This window comes from Sinocyclocheilus grahami, unplaced genomic scaffold (assembly GCF_001515645.1).
Source record: "Sinocyclocheilus grahami isolate Dianchi unplaced genomic scaffold, SAMN03320097.WGS_v1.1 scaffold474.1, whole genome shotgun sequence".
Lineage (NCBI taxonomy): Eukaryota > Metazoa > Chordata > Actinopteri > Cypriniformes > Cyprinidae > Sinocyclocheilus > Sinocyclocheilus grahami.
The window spans coordinates 474460-493742 of record NW_015505653.1 but is presented as its reverse complement, the minus strand read 5'-3'; the positions used below and the strand labels follow the sequence as shown (position 1 = coordinate 493742).

Sequence of the window (19283 nt, the reverse complement as noted above, 5' to 3'; positions counted from 1 at the left end):
GCAGTGTAGAGTAGCGCTTGTTGTTTGTCATTTCTCCGATCACAAATGCAGACATGGTTTTATGTTTACGCGGCGCAATGCAACGCATAAAAAGACAGTATAAGTCATTATAATCCGTAATTATGTCCCCACTGGATGCAACAAATTCCTCGTTTATAATGGGTTTTAATGTTTTTGTCTCATCGCTTGCAAGGCATCACAGTATGGTAAGGGGCGTAACATTTCCATCACACGCTTGAGGTATTCGGCCAATCACAACTCACTGGATAGCTGGCCAATCACAGCACACCTCGCTTTTCAGAACGATGAGCTTTGTAAAAATCGACGCGTTTCAGAAAGGCGGGGCATAGAGGAGAAACAATAATGTACAGTATGTGGACAATAATGTGTTTTTTGAACCTTAAACCGCATAAACACATTTCATTACACCATATACACAAAATAATGTTCTTTTTAGCAACATCATATGACCCCTTTAATATGTGGGTCAGATGACAAAGACTGGGCCATAAAGAAGTTCTAAAAACAAGAGATATTCCTGATCAACCCTTTACTTACTCGTTTAAGCCGAACACTCCAGGCTTGATAAATGCGGCCCAGGTCTCCTGCCATTTGTCGGAGAGCCTGTCGCCTCTGTGCTTCTGTCTCTGCATCTGATCAGGTCACCTAGACCCTCTACTTCAGTAAGGTCCAATTTTCCAGCATAGAACGCCCGTTGGGTAAACTCACCTGCTTCTGCAGTCCGCAGACCTGGCAAACTCCCTGAAACACACAGAATAAGATATCTTTAAAATAAAATTTACTTTATCACGTCACTATTTAGAAGCATTTACATTTTATAATATCTTCAGATAAAGGCTATAAGTTAATAAAATACTACTTCACTTAAAAGGAGAAACGAATGAGTAAATACTTGCTACATGCATATTAAATAAAAGCTAGATATTTCCAAGCATAACACAGATACTGCCATCTAGTGTTAAAATGCTGATTCAACAACTAGCTGTTTGCAATATAGAATTCTGATGATAAAATACATATAGAGGGTTTACACAAACATACACAAATGTTACACAAACATTTCAGAACAATTCGGGAAAATAATGGTTGATCTCTCTCCCACATACCAAGTGCTTGTAAGAATCCACTAATGGCAGCAGGACCCTCGTGGATGTGAAACTCTGCGCTGTCCTCTCCTGTGAAACTACCAGGACCTGAAAGTGTGAAGAGTGGAATGTGTCATACCAGAATTAATATGTAATTTATATACTGTTGTAACTGTACATTCGATATGCACTACTGTTCAAAAGTTCAGGCGTCAGTAAGAAATATTTCTTTGAAAGAAATCAACACTTTTATTGAGCAAGGATACATTAAATTGATCAAAAGTGACAAAAAATATATTTATAATGCTACAAAAGATTTTTATTTCAAATAAATGCTGTTCTTTTGAACTTTCTATTCAAAGAATTTTGAAAAAAACGTATCAGTTTCCAAAAAATTAGAAAGCAGCACAACTGTTTTCAACATTGGCAGCAAAAAGTAATGCCTGCTGAAATGTTATGCTATGCCATCAATGGAATACATTTTTAAACATTAAAATATAAAACAGTTATTTTCAATTATAATAATATTTCACAATATTACTGCTTTTACTGTAATTTTTTTATCAAATAAATGCAGCATTGGTGAAAAAGTCTCCCCCTAAACTTTTGATTGGTAGTGTATATTTCATAATCTTTCATAAACAAATACACTGCATAATCACCCAGGGACTTGACTCTACAATCTTAAAATAAATTAAACTTCTTTAACCTTTCAACAACATTAACACATTTATCTCATGCCCTGCGAAAAAGATCTTCAAGTGAATGCGTGATGGTATGTATTTTTGTTACTGTGTGACAGTAATGACATTTTTAGGCTTTCAGAGAAAAAGTTGAATAAGCCTTGCACTTGCAAATACAATTAACAGTCAATTTTTAAGTGACTCAAATCGTTTGAGTCACTTATCAAAAGTTGCTAAAAGTAGCCAAATAAAATGTAAAAATAGCTAAATTTGTTGCTAGGTGCTTTGGAAGAAAAAGTTGCTAGTGTAGTGTGAAAAGTTGCTAAATTTAGCAACAAAATTGCTAAATTGGCAACACTGTTTAGGACAGTTATTTCCCAGGCGCTTTGTTATTGATTCCGCTCGGGTGGATTTGATTGGTCCGCGTCGTCCAGCTTCACTGTCAATCAAATAAAACTCCTCCCTTGTGCGCACTACAATTCTGTCCGTGAGACACTAGTATTATGAGACATTAGGCTAGCTGTCCTAGTGTTAAATTGAAATGATCATAATCTAATTCTATAGTGTCAGCAATCCTGGAGTAGCTATTACATATTATATTTGACTTTTTTTTATTTCTGTATAATTATGCATGCACTTTTTATAATTTATTGTTCAGTCAAAAATGCTTTTAATGTTTCGTTGAACACAAAACGGCAAGCAATGACTGTTTATGCTGGCAGTGTAGAGTAGCGCTTGTTGTTTGTCATTTCTCCGATCACAAATGCAGACATGGTTTTATGTTTACGCGGCGCAATGCAACGCATAAAAAGACAGTATAAGTCATTATAATCCGTAATTATGTCCCCACTGGATGCAACAAATTCCTCGTTTATAATGGGTTTTAATGTTTTTGTCTCATCGCTTGCAAGGCATCACAGTATGGTAAGGGGCGTAACATTTCCATCACACGCTTGAGGTATTCGGCCAATCACAACTCACTGGATAGCTGGCCAATCACAGCACACCTCGCTTTTCAGAACGATGAGCTTTGTAAAAATCGACGCGTTTCAGAAAGGCGGGGCATAGAGGAGAAACAATAATGTACAGTATGTGGACAATAATGTGTTTTTTGAACCTTAAACCGCATAAACACATTTCATTACACCATATACACAAAATAATGTTCTTTTTAGCAACATCATATGACCCCTTTAATATGTGGGTCAGATGACAAAGACTGGGCCATAAAGAAGTTCTAAAAACAAGAGATATTCCTGATCAACCCTTTACTTACTCGTTTAAGCCGAACACTCCAGGCTTGATAAATGCGGCCCAGGTCTCCTGCCATTTGTCGGAGAGCCTGTCGCCTCTGTGCTTCTGTCTCTGCATCTGATCAGGTCACCTAGACCCTCTACTTCAGTAAGGTCCAATTTTCCAGCATAGAACGCCCGTTGGGTAAACTCACCTGAAACACACAGAATAAGATATCTTTAAAATAAAATTTACTTTATCACGTCACTATTTAGAAGCATTTACATTTTATAATATCTTCAGATAAAGGCTATAAGTTAATAAAATACTACTTCACTTAAAAGGAGAAACGAATGAGTAAATACTTGCTACATGCATATTAAATAAAAGCTAGATATTTCCAAGCATAACACAGATACTGCCATCTAGTGTTAAAATGCTGATTCAACAACTAGCTGTTTGCAATATAGAATTCTGATGATAAAATACATATAGAGGGTTTACACAAACATACACAAATGTTACACAAACATTTCAGAACAATTCGGGAAAATAATGGTTGATCTCTCTCCCACATACCAAGTGCTTGTAAGAATCCACTAATGGCAGCAGGACCCTCGTGGATGTGAAACTCTGCGCTGTCCTCTCCTGTGAAACTACCAGGACCTGAAAGTGTGAAGAGTGGAATGTGTCATACCAGAATTAATATGTAATTTATATACTGTTGTAACTGTACATTCGATATGCACTACTGTTCAAAAGTTCAGGCGTCAGTAAGAAATATTTCTTTGAAAGAAATCAACACTTTTATTGAGCAAGGATACATTAAATTGATCAAAAGTGACAAAAAATATATTTATAATGCTACAAAAGATTTTTATTTCAAATAAATGCTGTTCTTTTGAACTTTCTATTCAAAGAATTTTGAAAAAAACGTATCAGTTTCCACAAAATTAGAAAGCAGCACAACTGTTTTCAACATTGAGAATAAAAAAATGTTTCTTAGGCAGCAAAAAGTAATGCCTGCTGAAATGTTATGCTATGCCATCAATGGAATACATTTTTAAACATTAAAATATAAAACAGTTATTTTCAATTATAATAATATTTCACAATATTACTGCTTTTACTGTAATTTTTTTATCAAATAAATGCAGCATTGGTGAAAAAGTCTCCCCCTAAACTTTTGATTGGTAGTGTATATTTCATAATCTTTCATAAACAAATACACTGCATAATCACCCAGGGACTTGACTCTACAATCTTAAAATAAATTAAACTTCTTTAACCTTTCAACAACATTAACACATTTATCTCATGCCCTGCGATAAAGATCTTCAAGTGAATGCGTGATGGTATGTATTTTTGTTACTGTGTGACAGTAATTACATTTTTAGGCTTTCAGAGAAAAAGTTGAATAAGCCTTGCACTTGCAAATACAATTAACAGTCAATTTTTAAGTGACTCAAATCGTTTGAGTCACTTATCAAAAGTTGCTAAAAGTAGCCAAATAAAATGTAAAAATAGCTAAATTTGTTGCTAGGTGCTTTGGAAGAAAAAGTTGCTAGTGTAGTGTGAAAAGTTGCTAAATTTAGCAACAAAATTGCTAAATTGGCAACACTGTTTAGGACAGTTATTTCCCAGGCGCTTTGTTATTGATTCCGCTCGGGTGGATTTGATTGGTCCGCGTCGTCCAGCTTCACTGTCAATCAAATAAAACTCCTCCCTTGTGCGCACTACAATTCTGTCCGTGAGACACTAGTATTATGAGACATTAGGCTAGCTGTCCTAGTGTTAAATTGAAATGATCATAATCTAATTCTATAGTGTCAGCAATCCTGGAGTAGCTATTACATATTATATTTGACTTTTTTTTATTTCTGTATAATTATGCATGCACTTTTTATAATTTATTGTTCAGTCAAAAATGCTTTTAATGTTTCGTTGAACACAAAACGGCAAGCAATGACTGTTTATGCTGTCATCCAGTAAAAGTTAATAAGTGTGTGATTTACTTCATGCAACATTTTATAATTCCTGTCTAATTATTAAAGGCTTTGGGTGTTCGTGCTGCTCTAATTTGGATACTGAACAAGTTTAAATACCCATAGATCATCAAACTGCCGATGGGCAGTCGCCATTGGCTTTTTAGTGAGGCTGTGAAGAGTGCATGTTTAAGTAATGAGTTACTGTTAGCTGAGGTGATTGCTTGTGAAAGCTATTTCATGTAATGCTCAATTCTTTAACATTTAACGGTCTTTTTATATTCTACACTATTTCATCAAAATGCATTGTGTTTATCATTTTAGTGCAATCAGATTCATTTGTGGTAATGAGACCATTTGGGTTGTGACAATATACAGTTGGATCACAAGAGTTTTATTACACATTTATTTATTTATAATATCTTACAGGAATTTAAATGCAGAACTGTGTTTAAATCAAACACAATCTGGTTAATGTTAATATAAATCACCATTTAAATATAAATCATATTTTAGACTGTATCTGAATAATTATTCTTGACTGCAGATCTGCCTGAATTATGGAGAAAACCTCCCTGTTATGTGCTTTCAATTCATATGTTCAGAGAGAGGTATAATAGATCACCTTCATAGTTACGCCATTCTGAAATATTCAGCTGGGAAGATATTTTTTGCATGAATTAATAAATAATACCCTGCTTCATCCTTTCAGTCTGTCTCTCATTTTAGTCCCACAGAAATACAGAGGAAGAAATGTATTCACAACAAGCAGTATTCTCTTGCAAAACATCCAGTAATCTATTTATCAGCAATTTTTACAATTAACTTTTTGGCCAAAACAAATACAAAATAGATAAATACTGTGATAATATATTGCATTTCATAACATAGTCTGCATAAGTCAGCAAATCTCTAAACCTTCAGCCTAAAAGAGTTTTGACATTCTAAATGCTGAGGTTTGATTTCTAATGTACACATCAATACATCAATACACTCCTGCTGAGGTCAGCCAGCTAATGCATGTCTGCTATGAGAGAGTGCCAGTGTGAGTAGACTATATCTGGATCTGAGTGTTTGAAAGCAGAGAGAGAGAGAGAGAGAGAGAGAGAGAGAGAGAGAGAGACGGTGTATTTCTTCTCTTCTTTGTCCCTCCTCCACCATAGTACTCCTCCTCACGCCGCAGTTGGTCTCTCCTCGCATCCCGCCGCAAATAGGATGACTCACAACAACCTTCACTTCACCCTCACCTTCATTTAACCCAGCCAGTGTGTATCCACACACACTTGCCCCATTTCTACATCCACTCCCCGCTAAAGCGGCGGCAGCATGATGCCCGACACGGCGGCGGCTGCTGCATCATCGGCGAGCAACATCAGCAGCAGCGACAGCGAGAGCTCGCGGCACAGACACCGAGCGCAGGGAGACGCGGAGCGGCCAGAGCAGCAGCAGCACAGCGCTGCCCCTCAACCCACATCAACGGGCGTTTTGGGTGAGTCCGAGGAGGGCGAATACAGACGGGACAGGTGAATGTGACGCGAGAGGAGAGCGGGCATAAGGGGCAGACGGCATATCCTTCGAGCAGAATGAACAATGCGGCGCTTTGTTATGCTGTCTGCCCTTTATGCCCATTACTGTGCCGGGATACATGCATTAAACTCTCCCTGCTGATGTATTTGTGGCCTATAGAAGGTCATGCGGCAGCATCACTTCAAATGGAGCTACATAATATGGGCCATGCGCTACTTTTTTGCGCTCGGTTAGCCCTTTTTCACGGGCCTTCGGGCAGGTTCAAGTTGTCTGAGATGCTTTTATTGCTGCAGTCCTTTTCTGTTTTGCGAAATTGTTGATGTTTTGGGTTTTGTTGATGCTTGGATGGCCTTCTTATTGTGGCTTGTTGTGAACCATTATACTACAGTTCGTTCTGGTCCTCGAATCTGATTGTTCTGAGTGCTGATATTTAGTCCAACAGCATTGGGACTTTTATCATCACTGTGTTTGTCTCTGTTCGCCATGTGCAAATGATGAGAAAGTACAGGACCTATTTTTGAAAGTCGAAGCATAAGTGTTTTCTACCTTTCTACGTCTGCAAGATGCCTGTTTCATCTGGAAAGCATCTGCCGTGTACAAACATCTGATAGACGTCCCTAAGATGTCAGTTTTACATTCATTCTAAATCATAAACATCTTAAAGACATTTTCTAAACGTCTATTTGACATCTGATAGGAAATTCCTATAGGATTGCAGATGAGCAAACACTCTAAAAAATACGTTTTGTAGATGTAAATGCAGACGTCAAATAGACGTCTCTGTGATGTACGTGTGCTATCAGGGAATGGACTACAAAATGGAAGTTTCGCATACAGAAGAAAACGTCAGAACGGTCCCCGTTCACACGGATCCGTGCAAATCGACTAAAACTCAGTGTGCGTACCAGGCCAGAAGTTGGTGATGTCATTTTGTAAAGATACTTGCTCCTATATGAACTGAACTTGCATGCACATGACTGTTTTCACAATTTTGTGTTTTTGTAGTTCACACGGAGACGATGCTTTGAAACCTTTTCCAAAAGTTTGCATTTTCAGGCCATTAAAACGCTGTTGTCCTGTCGCCTAAATGAATGGCCAATTTGAAAACGGTGTCATGTAAACAGCCTGTATGGCTACAACTAAACATTAATTGATAACTATGAATTAACTAATGATTAATCAATCAATTAGTCAATAAATCTAATAACCTCTCCACTCCAGTTTTACTAATAAATAATCATTGTAAAGGCCCTGATATCCTTCAAGTGAAATTGAAGAATGAACTGGCGTGACGTCATTTAGAACAATATCGAACGACCACTGGTCCAAGTCGATTACATAATAAAACGCATATATAAGCCTATACCAAGTTCTGTCATGAAACTCTAGATGGCGCAGGCTATGGGTCCTTAACGTAACTGATGATATTCTTAGCACTAAAAGACTTGTCACAAGCTGATTGGTTCATGTTGCATACGCAGCCAATGAGCTTGCTGCTTTACATTTAAATGGCTGATTAGCATTCGCTTGAGCATTGCAGCACGCTTTCAGATTTCCTCTGAAATCCTTCACCTTCCCCAGCTCCACCTGTATAGATCTGCTACGGGTTATTTTATATGCTATTTGTGCAGCAGCAGTATGTCTTAAATACTCACAGCACCATATCGGCTTATGTATTGGCAGTAGCAAGTTCCTGTACTTGCTTGCAGCAGCATCAATAATCTACAAATACAGCAATAACTAACAGCAGCAACAATTCAGCAGCAGCAGTGTAGCAGATCTATTCTATCCAAGACCAAATACATTAACATTGTCATATCCATTACCATGATATATATATATATATATATATATATATATATGCATATTTTGCAAAGAGCTTAAAATACTGTTTGTATAGATACAACCAAAATCTTTAAATTAATAGTTAATTTTTAATTTGATTAATGGCTTTATTGTAGTTCCTTCCCTCTCTAAAGCCGTTAAGTACACAATCTTGAACCTTCGTCTATTTGTCCGATTTTTATTGACTTTTTTTACTTCCAAAAAAAGTTCGTAATGTTGTGATTCTCCCCATAGCAATCTTTTTGCATAAAGTGCCATATAAATAAATGTGACGTTGTCACTGGAGTGCTGAATTTCAGAGCTCATGCAAACATATCCACATCGCTATGGTCAGATGCTTTCTTAACTGCTGTTTTCTCACCGCTGTCATTTTAGTTGTGTTTATTTTGGTTTTGAGAGGAAAGCGCACAGCACATATGTACATATTCATCAAAAAGCCGCTTCCAGAAGTGTTTGCTAACATTATACCGGGATGTTTCCTAACATCAGATTTTTCAAACTTATTTTTACATAAGGGAACTTTGCTGTGAGTGGCCTAAATCGGGGACTTAATTTCTGAAATTAATCTTTCAATAATTTTCTCATGAAAATACTTAAATTAGGTAGGCCTATATATCAGTTCTTTCATTTAGTGTAGGCTACTTCCCTGTTATGTTCACGACTTGAATGTGGGACGTCATAACAACGAATTAACAGGCAAAGTAACTGGTAGGCTAATATTGTCTAAACTGCAAGTTGTTCATAAGTATCTTCTTGTTTATTGAACTAAAATCAGTATAACACCGTCTTGCTTAAAGTGTCTTGTTCCATGAAGAGAATAGGTTTGTTTGTGATGATTTATATGTCGGGTATGAAGAGTATAGTTTGAGCATAAAATATATTGGGTGTAATGCGTTGCTTTTGGTGTATCCTGGGCTGTATCTTTCAGGGTTATGCAGTGGGTTTTAGACATCAGTAGTGGAGCATACAGTAGTGTTGATCCATATCTGAACCATTAGCACTCACATGATGTCATTGCCTCAATTTTTATTTCATGAGCTAAATAAAAGTCCAGCAATTTGATGATGGATGGCAGTTTCAGAAACTAGTTTGGGTATCATTAGAGATCTGTTGTTGTAAACAGGTGCAGATATCTCACCTGAACTCAGTGGCAAAACATTAGATGGTTGTTAAAGCTCTGATATGGTTTTAGTTGGTGTGATGGAGCTTGGCAGTGATGAAGAGCTCTTGTTTTATGAAGTTACAAAACCACGTTACAGTTTTATTTTTTAACCTGAAGAACAAACTCTCAATTTGTTCTCAAAATACAAAAGCTGTCACTTGGGCAGTATCTTTTCAAAATGCACACTTTTGTACTTTATTTACCCCTAAAGGGTGCATATAAATGTACATATTTGTACCTATTGAGAAGGTAATTTCCCAGTGACAGCTTTTGTACCTTTTTTCTGAGAGTGTACCAAACATAGGTTCAAGTTATTGTTTTTTTTCTCTCTCTTACCTGTACTGAATTATGTAGGTTTATGGCAAACCTAAGCCAATATGTTTTGAGATTATTTGCTTCCTCGCAGTAGAACTCTCTGTGAAAGTTTACAGCTGTTGTTAACAGCTAATGATCTCCTGTTTCAGCTCCAGTGTTTCCAAATGACACATGCTTACATTTCGAGACGCTCTCAAAACTCACTCAAGATGAGGTTTCACTCCTTCAACATCTCATAATAGCAGCTGTTGTTATAGCTATGTTTCTCACGTTCATAAACAAATACAACAGACTCCAGATTATATGTAAACAAAACTACTTTTTTTTTTCAAATAAACTTTTTCTATTCAAATTATGTCGTAAAGAGTGTTTAGTAGGTCCTTTTCAGCCATTCCTGTGCCTGGCACTTTTAAGAGCTGAGAGATAAAACACACTAAGTACTAGACATATCTTTCTAATAGGATTTCTGGTTGTACATCTTTATATACAGATTTACATTTTTTTTTTTTGCATGTTTTCCTTAAATAAATTAATACTTTTTTCAGCAAGGACAGTAAAAACATTTAACATTTTGTTTCAAATAAATGCTGTTCTATTTATCAAAGAATCCTGAATAATAATAATACTAAATTCATAATTTCTGATCATGTGACACTGAAGACTGAAGTAATGATGCTGAAAATTCAGCTAATTTAAATGCTCGTAATAATTATGAAGTGGTTTATATTTATGGTAACTGTCTCAGAACTGCTAGAACCGCTTCTGTTTTTTGAGTGAATATAAAATAGCACAATATGTTTAATATCTGTGTGAAACCTGTGAATGACTCATTTAATTGCAACTCTTCATTTTATATTTTCTTCTCTACACACTACTTTCAGACTTATTTGATGGTACTGATTATTAAACTCTATAATCAGCTTGTTGCAGCCTGGGAAGTGACAAAGTATTCAAATTCCAACTCATTCAGTAATGCATAAGTTCTGCTTCCTCTCACAGTGGCCCATTCATACGAGTAGATGACTATCTGCTTCACAGGAATTGTGTTATGGGAACAGTAAATATATTTCTCATTTGCACATGAAACATTTGTTTTTTAATATACTTTATCAACATTTATTTGAATATATCACTTTTTGTGTTATTGTCGTCCAGCACTGTCTGACTCTATTCCTGACCATGCAGTAACTTCACTGGCTTTGTTCATATGCTAGTAATTACCAGTGTTTTTGGCTCACCAGCAGTGTGAAATATTGCTGTTTTGCAGTACTTTCATTTTCAGCACGCTTTCATTTTGGAATAAGCGTTTGTAGCACTTCTTAAAGGGGTCACAGGATGCTACATGCACTTTTACAAGTTGTTTGAACTGAAATGTGTGTTGGTAGTGTGTGTACACAACCAGCCTATAATGATAAAAATCCACCCAGTGTTTTTTTTAATCGCGTTAAATGTTTTCCCCTTTCTCAAATCGAGCCGATCTCAGATGCCTGTCTGTGTGACATCACAAAAACAGGCCCCTCCCACAATAGTTTGATTGACAGTAAAGACTGGACTGGTGTCTTACCTCAGACTAGGGATGGGCGATATCTTATCGTTTGTGATATACCGGTAAAAATTCTCCTCACGATAAGAATTAGACTTCCTGCGATAATAACGATAAAGTCTAGTTGTTGACATATTTCTGTGTGCGACAATGCAGAGCGACATCACGGAAAGCGGACGTGAAATTGAGGAGGAGTAGCCTATATCGCTAAATGAGGAACTTGAGCTTTAACTGGGGTGGTTAACCTCCGTGAAGTTGGCCCCCCACCCAAAGCAAAACGTTGGCAAAATAGTCTCTATTTTATCACTAAATAATATTTTAATATCTAAAAAACCGAAGCAGCACAAACTAAACTTTTACCAGCACAAACGAAGCACAAACAAAAAAGATTATTTTGGGTGAATTTGGAGCATGTGGGGGGGCTGGTGACGTTATCGCCTATAATTCAATGTCTAATATTTTAAAAACCGAAGCAGCACAAACGAAACTTTTACCTGCACAAACCAGCACAAACGAAGCACAAACAAAAAAGATTATTTTGGGTGAATTTGGAGCATGTGGGGGGGCTGGTGACGTTATCGCCTATAATTCAATGTCTAATATTTTAAAAACCGAAGCAGCACAAACGAAACTTTTACCAGCACAAACGAAGCACAAACAAAAAAGATTATTTTGGGTGAATTTGGAGCATGTGGGGGGGCTGGTGACGTTATCGCCTATAATTCAATGTCTAATATTTTAAAAACCGAAGCAGCACAAACAAAACTTTTACCTGTACATACCAGCACAAAAGAAGCACAAACAAACAAACTTATTTGGGGTCAATTTTGGAGCAGTGGGGGGCTGAGTGACCTCAGAAAATGAGCAATAAATATTATTTTAATATCTTAAAAACCGAAGCAGCACAAACTAATTTTTTACGGCACAAACCAGCACAAACGAAGCACAAACAAACAAAAAAATTTTTCGTGATTTTGGAGCATGTGGGGGGGCTGAGTGACGTCATCGCCTATAATTCAATGTCTAATATTTAAAAAACCGAAGCAGCACAAACTAATTTTTTAAACAAAAAATTTTTTCGTGATTTTGGAGCATGTGGGGGGGCTGAGTGACGTCATCACCTATAATTCAATGTCTAATATTTAAAAAACCGAAGCAGCACAAACGAAACTTTTACCTGCACAAACCAGCACAAACGAAGCACAAACAAACAAGACTATTTGGGTTGAATTTGGAGTATGTTGGGGGGCTGAGTGACCTCAGAACGACCTATAAATATTATTTTAATATCTAAAAAACCGAAGCAGCACAAACGAAAATTTTTACAGCACAAACGATTGAGACTATTTTGCCGACGTTTTGCGTTGGGTGGGGGGGCCAACTTCACGGAGGTGTTTGGTTAGGGCTGTACAGCGCAAAAAAATCGGTCTGAATAAATGTACTACAGTAGCACGTGTGCGATACAGTTTTGCATGTGTATGAGCCTGTTTACAAAACTGTTGTCCAACAAAGTTATAATTTATTGACATGCTTTTTCTCCAAATTAACTTAATAACATAGTCGAGTGTTTGAAATACTTCTTTTTGTGATCAGACGTGGTTTCACATTACAGAATGATAGTATTATATTCAGTGATAAAGGCCATGTTGATTAACATTGCATTATAAATATACTTTACTTATAAACATACCCAAGATTGAAGAACACAGATAAACCACATATTTTGTGCAGTCGTATGTTTATTTTCCTCAAGTTTCATCAGTTAAAGTGTCTCTCCCTCCGTTGTGCGTTTTACTCAGCGATAACTGGATACCTTCCTGGAGCATCGTCAGTAGTATTTCTTCTGCTATAGATATGTGGAGTTTCTGTGCAAGAGCGCCCTTCGGCTTCCAGTATGAATTAAAACAGTCTTTACATTACGTGTGAACTCATTAATGCTCACACCATTTTGGGTAAACATAGGAAAGATAATACTTTTCTTAAAAGAAACAGGATTCCCTGAATTATCGTCATTGATATCGTTATCGTAATAAATTCCAGAAATATCGTGATATATATTTTTAAGCCCATATCGCCCATCCCTACCTCAGACCCGCCCTGAGTCAGCTGTCATCAGTCCGCCATTGTTTCACCTCTGGAGCAGATGTAGACAAGAATGACTCCTAAGCGATTGAGGTGTTCTGTTGTTGGATGTAATAATGAACATAGCAGTCGTCATTTACTCCCGACATCTGAGCCGCTGAAGACGCAGTGGATTACGTTTGTTTCTGAAGGGAATGCTCCCCCGATCTACATAAATGCGTCTATGTTCGCGCAAATCATTCGTGAAGTGAGTACAATGTTTTGTAATGAATCTTTGCAAATCGCCTTTCCTAATAATGTGATAATTAGCAAGTTTCACGATTAATGCGGCTGAAGTAAACAGTGCCAGAGAACTGTGATGTCCTTATGACGTTTCCAGGTGTCTCTTTCCTTTCTATATTTCTTACAAAACACTGAATATATACCTTTTTTAGAATGATGCAATGATATTAATGTGGTATTTGAATTTGGTCATTTTACAGTACCATGATATGTATTAGTATAATATACAGACTTTTCATTAAGTCCCTAAAAGATCATATCAATCATCCTATGACCCCTTTAATGTCTGGCCCCGATGATCCCTCTGATAGCAGAAGTGCACTTACAGTGGTAAAACACTTTAAGTTCACAGACTTCATTGCTTATTATTTGTGAGGCGTTTTCTCTGCACGTCTAATATCTGTTGTCTTCTCTTTCACTGGAAATGTGTTGCATTATGACAGCATGGCATCACTCCTGCATTCGGCTTTGCACACCGAGTAAAAATAAAGCTTAGAGAGTTCTAAGAATCCGAGCCAGTGAGCTCTGACTGATGATTGGCCAGATTGCATGTGTCTACTAGTGACATGTGTTATGAGTTTGATGATGCTGCTTTACTTCAGACAATGTAGTTTTAAAAAGTAGAAAGTTTAGAAAGGATTTAAACATTTAAAAGAGACACTTCTTGTAATATCTATATATATATAAAAAAGATTTATTTTAACATTTTCTTTTAACAACCCCAGTCGCAAACACTGAGCCGACTCTCTGGTCTCTGAGGTTATTGTTCATTTTCAGACACTTGCCGCTGTGCTGTCAGGACCCCAGCGCTGGAGCATTCGGTTATGTCTCCTCTTCTCATGTTTCAAGGGGAATGAGAGTGACATTTAATCTGGGCACTGTGAGTGGGGGGAGAATGAACTGCTTGTCCATAGCAACATTGCAAAGAGACTGACGTTTGTTTTCTTTTCTCTTTCTCTCTCCTTTTTGTGTTTCTCAGATAAATTATTTGGGAAGCGGCTGCTGCAGGCTGGGAGACACATCATGTCCCATAAATCCTGGATGAAGACGGTGCCCACAGAGAACTGTGATGTCCTTATGACGTTTCCAGGTGTCTCTTTAATATGGGGTGCTGTGTGTACATTCATGAGGAAAAAAAATTAACTTAAATGATTTTAGCAAATGGCTGCAATATAACAAAGAGTGAAAAATTTAAGGGGGTCTGAATACTTTCCGTACCCACTGTATATGTAGTGTGATGATTCCACAACAGTACATGCAAGTAAGTAACATATTCCACAAATATGTGAGAAGAAATATATAATGCACAATTATTATTTATGTTTATTGCATAATTATTTCTCTGTTTGTTAAAACAAATAGCTAACATTTGAACAAGGTTAAGAACAAATTCACATGCTGTGAATTAGATGGAAAATATTTGTGAGAAGTTCTCCTGTATGTGTAAATATAAATGATCCATGCAATTATTAGCAATTGAGTTAGTACAAAAAATATAGATAAATCATGTTTTGTTTGTGAAAACGTCCAAGACCCAGTGAAAAATGGAAAATTTGCTGTTGTCTTCTTTATTTTTGAACTTTATTTTCAGATCAGGGTTTTTGTGGTTAAGTAAAACTAAGTCCATAAAATATGTTACTTAAAATAAAATAATAAATGAAATAAAATAAAAGCTAGTTAACAGGACAGCAATTCTCATTTTCCTTTAGTTTAACCTGATGTACTAAAATAACTAAAACTGAAATAAAAATGAATACACTATATAGACATATAAAAAATGACAAAACCACACAACAACAAAAAAATACTAAAACTTTAAAAGTGACATATCATGAAAAGTGCTATAATCAGGTCCCGGTGCATCTACCAACCAAGAAAACGTGAAAAAGATTAACCCAGTAACTTGTAACTTGTTTTGGGAAGCCTTTTTCTGCAAGTGTCTGAGAAAACAAGCGCGTCTGATTTCGTTCCCTTGGTGACGTTGCAAAGGGATCTCATTATAATTTTACCGCCTCTTAATCTGTAAGTTTACACCCACAGGTGCCATCATTTAGATTTTACAAGCAACAACGGTGTACCAGTTCTAATGCCATGGCGAAAGTTTGAGCAAAACATGCTAACTGTTCTGTCTTTGACTGCACAGATGAGCACAGAACACTATTTAGAGTCCCAGCTTCAGAGGAGACAAGAGAGCAGTTAATTTATTGATTTATTTACTGTATATTGCTGCTGCCGCCCAGATCTAAAATAAACATGTGATTTATTTCCCAGCTGTTTACCTTCACAGACATAACCCACTGTTTTTGTAACTCGTGTGTTCTTAACGTAAACTTGTGTGTGAATGAGAACTTAGTTTAGTACTCACATGCTGTGACAGCCGCTTTCTGTGCGTGTGCTTCGGATGTGTGCTCTCAGAAAACCGTATATCAGAAGTTTAAACTCACATGGTTTAAAACGCATGATTTCAGTGCGATAAACATGATAATCAGAACCAAAACAGATGTTTTTTAGCAGGTTCAAGCTGTAATGGCGCAGTTCTATTCTGGAAAAGGGGGCGGGGAGCAGCAGCTCATTTGCATTTAATGAGACAGGCCCGATAAACAGCGTGTTTCTGCTTCCACTCAAAATAGGCATTTTCAAAATTATATAATAAATGATCTGTGGAGTATTTTGAGCTGAAACTTCACAGACACATTCTGGGGACACCAGAGACTTATATTACATATTGTAAAAAGGGGCATAATATGTCTCCTTTAATTAAAATGAACATGAAAGAAGAAAATATCTAGCGTAGCATTAGTTCTGGCAGGTCAAGTTAGTCAAGCTCGCATCAGCTGACTCTCAGCTGATCCCCATCTACCTATGGGAATACGACACCTATCTAAGTATTCATATATAAGGTCCTGCAGTAGTATCAGCAGTTTTCGCATTGCTCAATAGCTAATGACCCTCCTCCATCCCCAACTCCTCCTCTGTCAGTCAGGATTCAGCCTTCTGATTCTCCTTTGAATCAGACTAATTCTAAAATGTGTACATAAAATTATTGAACTTTAACGATATCTGCAATACATTTATGTTAGTTCTGTTCTGTTTACCCTGGGGGGGGTTATCGCTGCTCTCCCTGCTCTCATCCATGCTAGGCTGCATGGATGCGCAGGGAGTTCTTGCCCAGAATGGAACCATACCGCCAATCCAAACTTTATGCTAATTGTCAATCATCTTTGACGATAGTGGTCCTGACAGAAATCTAGTTCTGAATGTTAACAAAAACTATAACAGTATCTCAATGATACTTAAATTATTTATTTCAATATCAGGGTTGGGCTTCATTCAGAATGCCTTTTGAAGTCCATTTTAATTCCTAAATTTATAATTGATAAAGCAAACAGGACTGTAATTTAAATTGTGAATTGTAATTTAAAATATAAAGAAGTACATTTGAAAAAAAGCCATGTGTTTTTGTGTGAATTTACATTATTCAGGCCTGTGAATTGGTATTTTCCAGTGGTGTGTCTCAGTGTAATAAATATCATATTGGTCATGAGGTGTTTATAATTGTCTCTGCAGACACCACAGATGACCACACACTGCTCTGGCTTCTGAACCACATACGGCTCGGCATCCCAGAGCTCATTATCCAGATCCGACATCACAAACACACCAGGATGTACGCCTTCTTCGTCACGGCCACATACGAAAAGTGAGAGGGAGCTTTTATCTTTCCTTTTCTTTAATCTCCAGTGTTTATGAATGCTTTCTTCAGGTGATGCAAGAGGACACATGAGGGTCAAGCAAATGCGAGTTTGATGTTTATTGTCATGTTCCAATATGAGCCTCTAAAGAATGCCTGAGAATTTGTGGACCTTATGGGAGCTCATTGAATCAAGACGGTTTATGAAATACACTAACGTTCAAAATAGTGGGGATGGTAAGATTTTTTAAAAGTTTTTTGAAAAAAGTTACTAATGCTCACCACGGCTGCATTTATTTGATTACAAAAACAGTAATATTGTGAAATATGATTACAATTGAAAGTGTTTTCTATATGAATATATATAAATCAAACCTGAATTTTCAGCAGCATTACTCCAGTCTTCAGAGTCACATGATCCTTCAGAAATCATTATTATACTGATTTGCTGCTCAAGAAACATTTCTGATTATCAATGTTGAGAACAGTTGTGCTGCCCAATATTTTTGTAAATCATTAAATTTTTTGAAATATTTGAAATATAATTTTTTGTGACAATGTAAAAGCCTTTAGTGTAACTTTTTGTTCAATTTAATCAAGATTATTAAAGTTAAATAAAACAAAAAAAAATCATTATTTAAATAAATGTTAACTGAAATAAAAAAAGTCTTATTTTATTTCAGGTAGTTAACAAGGCAACATTTCTCATTTTCATTTAGTTTAACGTGATGTATTAAAATGACTAAAACTAAAATTGAAATAAAAATTTATAAAACTAGACAAATTATAATGATATAAACTGTATTATTATATCAAGTATAAAAGTAACAAACTAATAAAAATGACTAAAATATACACAACTTTAAAATGAAAATGAAAACATAAAATATAAAAATAAAATCCAATTCAAAATATAAACTACTATAACTACAATAGTATCTCAGTGATACAAAACTGAATTTAATGCATTCTTGCTTAATAAAAGTATAGATTTGAAAAAAATTTAAAATCTTCTGACCCCAAAATTTTGAATGCTAGTGTACAGTTTGTCCTGGAGCATAAGTTATATTTTTCTTTGCTTTATTGTTTTTCATGGTTAAAGGCTAGCTTGAGTTTGACTTTGTTGCTGATGTATTTTTTGTTGTGTGGTCAGTCTTTTACGAGGGGCTGAAGAGATGGAACTGCAGAAAGCTGTGAAGCCGGAGTTTGGTGGCGGCTCTCGCAGGTTCTCCTGTGAGGAAGATTACATCTACGAGAACGTTGAGAGTGAACTCTGTTTCTTCACCTCACAGGTCCTTCACAATATTGAGCATAAAGGTTTTGATACAGAATTAAGTTTGTTTTTGTCCACTTGTTATCAAGGCTGCTGATGACATCTCATTTAAACAGAAAAAAGCTATTAAAATTTGGAACTTCATACACTAAAAAGAAGTAGTAACCTAAAATGCTAACATCTAAATAAACTGGTTTTATTGAAGTAAAAATTATTATTTAATATCATTGAACATAAATACATTCATTTATACCAACAAAATAACTATATATATATATATATATATATATACACAGTATATTAGTGCTGTCAAACTCGATTAATCGCATCCAAAATAAGTTTTTTGTTTATATAATATATGCATGTGTGCTGTGTATATTTATTATGAATAAATAAGTGCACACACATGCATGTATTTATTTAAGAAAAATACTGTGTTATGTTTATATATAAAATATTTATATATAATATAAATTGTATATGAATATAAATATATATATATATATATATACATGTAAATATATATATGTATGTTTGTGTATATATATATACATAA

The 19283-nt window shown here is 36.0% G+C and overlaps 2 protein-coding genes across 2 annotated transcripts in view; one reads left to right on the top strand and one right to left on the bottom strand.

The window, feature by feature from the left end:
* gtpbp3 (GTP binding protein 3, mitochondrial) overlaps nt 1-5711 on the bottom strand; it is a 25738-nt gene extending 20027 nt beyond the window's left edge. Inside the window, 6 exon segments of the mRNA XM_016235781.1 lie at nt 559-651; nt 653-762; nt 1128-1214; nt 3174-3236; nt 3602-3688; nt 5702-5711. Coding sequence (XP_016091267.1) covers nt 559-651; nt 653-762; nt 1128-1214; nt 3174-3236; nt 3602-3688; nt 5702-5711 — 450 coding nt within the window.
* Nucleotides 5712-6167: 456 nt separating this feature from the next.
* Nucleotides 6168-19283, top strand: part of ano8b (anoctamin 8b) — a 30691-nt gene continuing 17575 nt past the window's right edge. Inside the window, exons 1-4 of the mRNA XM_016235817.1 lie at nt 6168-6496; nt 14743-14853; nt 17331-17463; nt 18608-18746. Coding sequence (XP_016091303.1) covers nt 6334-6496; nt 14743-14853; nt 17331-17463; nt 18608-18746 — 546 coding nt within the window. The 5' untranslated portion in view covers nt 6168-6333. The remainder of the gene's footprint in view (nt 6497-14742; nt 14854-17330; nt 17464-18607; nt 18747-19283) is intronic.